Consider the following 1,190-nt stretch of genomic DNA (forward strand, 5'->3'; position numbering starts at 1 on the left):
CTTTTCACCTGGATTTCGCGGTTCTTGACGACAATATACTTCGAAACAGTGATGTACGAATAATACAAGTAGTGTGGTTGCTTGGAACAGTAAAAGTGATCATTTCACAATAAGTAAGACTATAATAATTTCGTGCTAGACAAAGTCTCGGGGCGGTGCTGGTGCCGGTTCATTCTATTCACAACGAGCATTTTGTTATATTAAATAAATCAAGGCTAACTTCCATAAATGCCAGCTCACTTCTACGTAAATCTTGCCTTTGATCTAACTACATGTAGTGTGCACCTGCTTGGGATATTGATGAAATAATGAACGATAAATGCCCCTGGCATAGCATTTTTTTTTTTTTAAAATTAAACGGAGAAGTACGAAGGCAGTGCAGCGAATTGGGATCCGGTGTGTTATCGGCATGAAACGCTTTACGTGTTCGCGTTGCTTGATACTCTGGCGCTAGCCTCTGCTGTCGGAATACTGCTGGTTATTCCGAGCGATAATTGCCCATTATTTATTCTAAGAAGCTGAAAAGGTTTGACGTTTTCCCAGTCAATGATGACCATTTGTGTTTAGACAATAATTGCCACCCATATTGGCAATTGAATACAGCATCAAGAATTGATGCTATATTTCGTCTCTTGTAGTGTACGCAGCAATAATGCACTGCTTGAGTACGACTGGGCACGACCTCGTTGGGTCGTGATAAACACGATTGCTCTGACCAGAAAATGCGTAGTGCTATATTTCAGATAAGCTCACGAATCCACCTTACCGCACTCCTGTCATTCCACCATCTTCGTTCAGCCCCACATAGCCACTCTCACATTTCTGTGGCAATGTATGAAGGAATGATGCGGACTCTGATTTTCAGCAAGCGACTATTGTGTACCGGGGAATAAAAGCACTCTGTAACAGTGTATTAGCAAACGAGAATAGCTGTAGTGAGTTGTTGACGATAACCTACTTAATGTTACACCCTGAGCGCGTAGATTAACTTGCACTTTGTCTGACGAACTGCATAAGCCTCTGCAGCTGAGCATAAAAATCATCCAGTGACACCGGCGTTTGAGGCGAGCGGGAAAACGCAGGTCTCACACCTTGCGTTTTAATGTGTTTAACGACAGCATTCGGCGCCATCAAGTGGATCGCCGAAATTGCCACTACGTCGGCATCGCTGGAGCAGAGCGCCACCACTT

General features: G+C 43.6%; 1 protein-coding gene across 1 annotated transcript; it reads right to left on the minus strand.

Moving 5' to 3' along the window:
• Positions 1-964: 964 nt before the first annotated feature.
• PPTG_24317 (hypothetical protein) lies at positions 965-1,131 on the minus strand (the record flags this gene model as incomplete). Its single annotated transcript, XM_008916349.1, has 2 exons — positions 965-1,026; positions 1,092-1,131. The coding sequence occupies 2 exons, from the start codon at positions 1,129-1,131 to the stop codon at positions 965-967; spliced, it is 102 nt and encodes a 33-aa protein (XP_008914597.1).
• Positions 1,132-1,190: the final 59 nt, after the last annotated feature.

The sequence above is a fragment of the Phytophthora parasitica genome, assembly GCF_000247585.1.
Source record: "Phytophthora parasitica INRA-310 unplaced genomic scaffold supercont2.82, whole genome shotgun sequence".
Taxonomy (NCBI): Eukaryota; Oomycota; class Peronosporomycetes; order Peronosporales; family Peronosporaceae; genus Phytophthora; species Phytophthora nicotianae.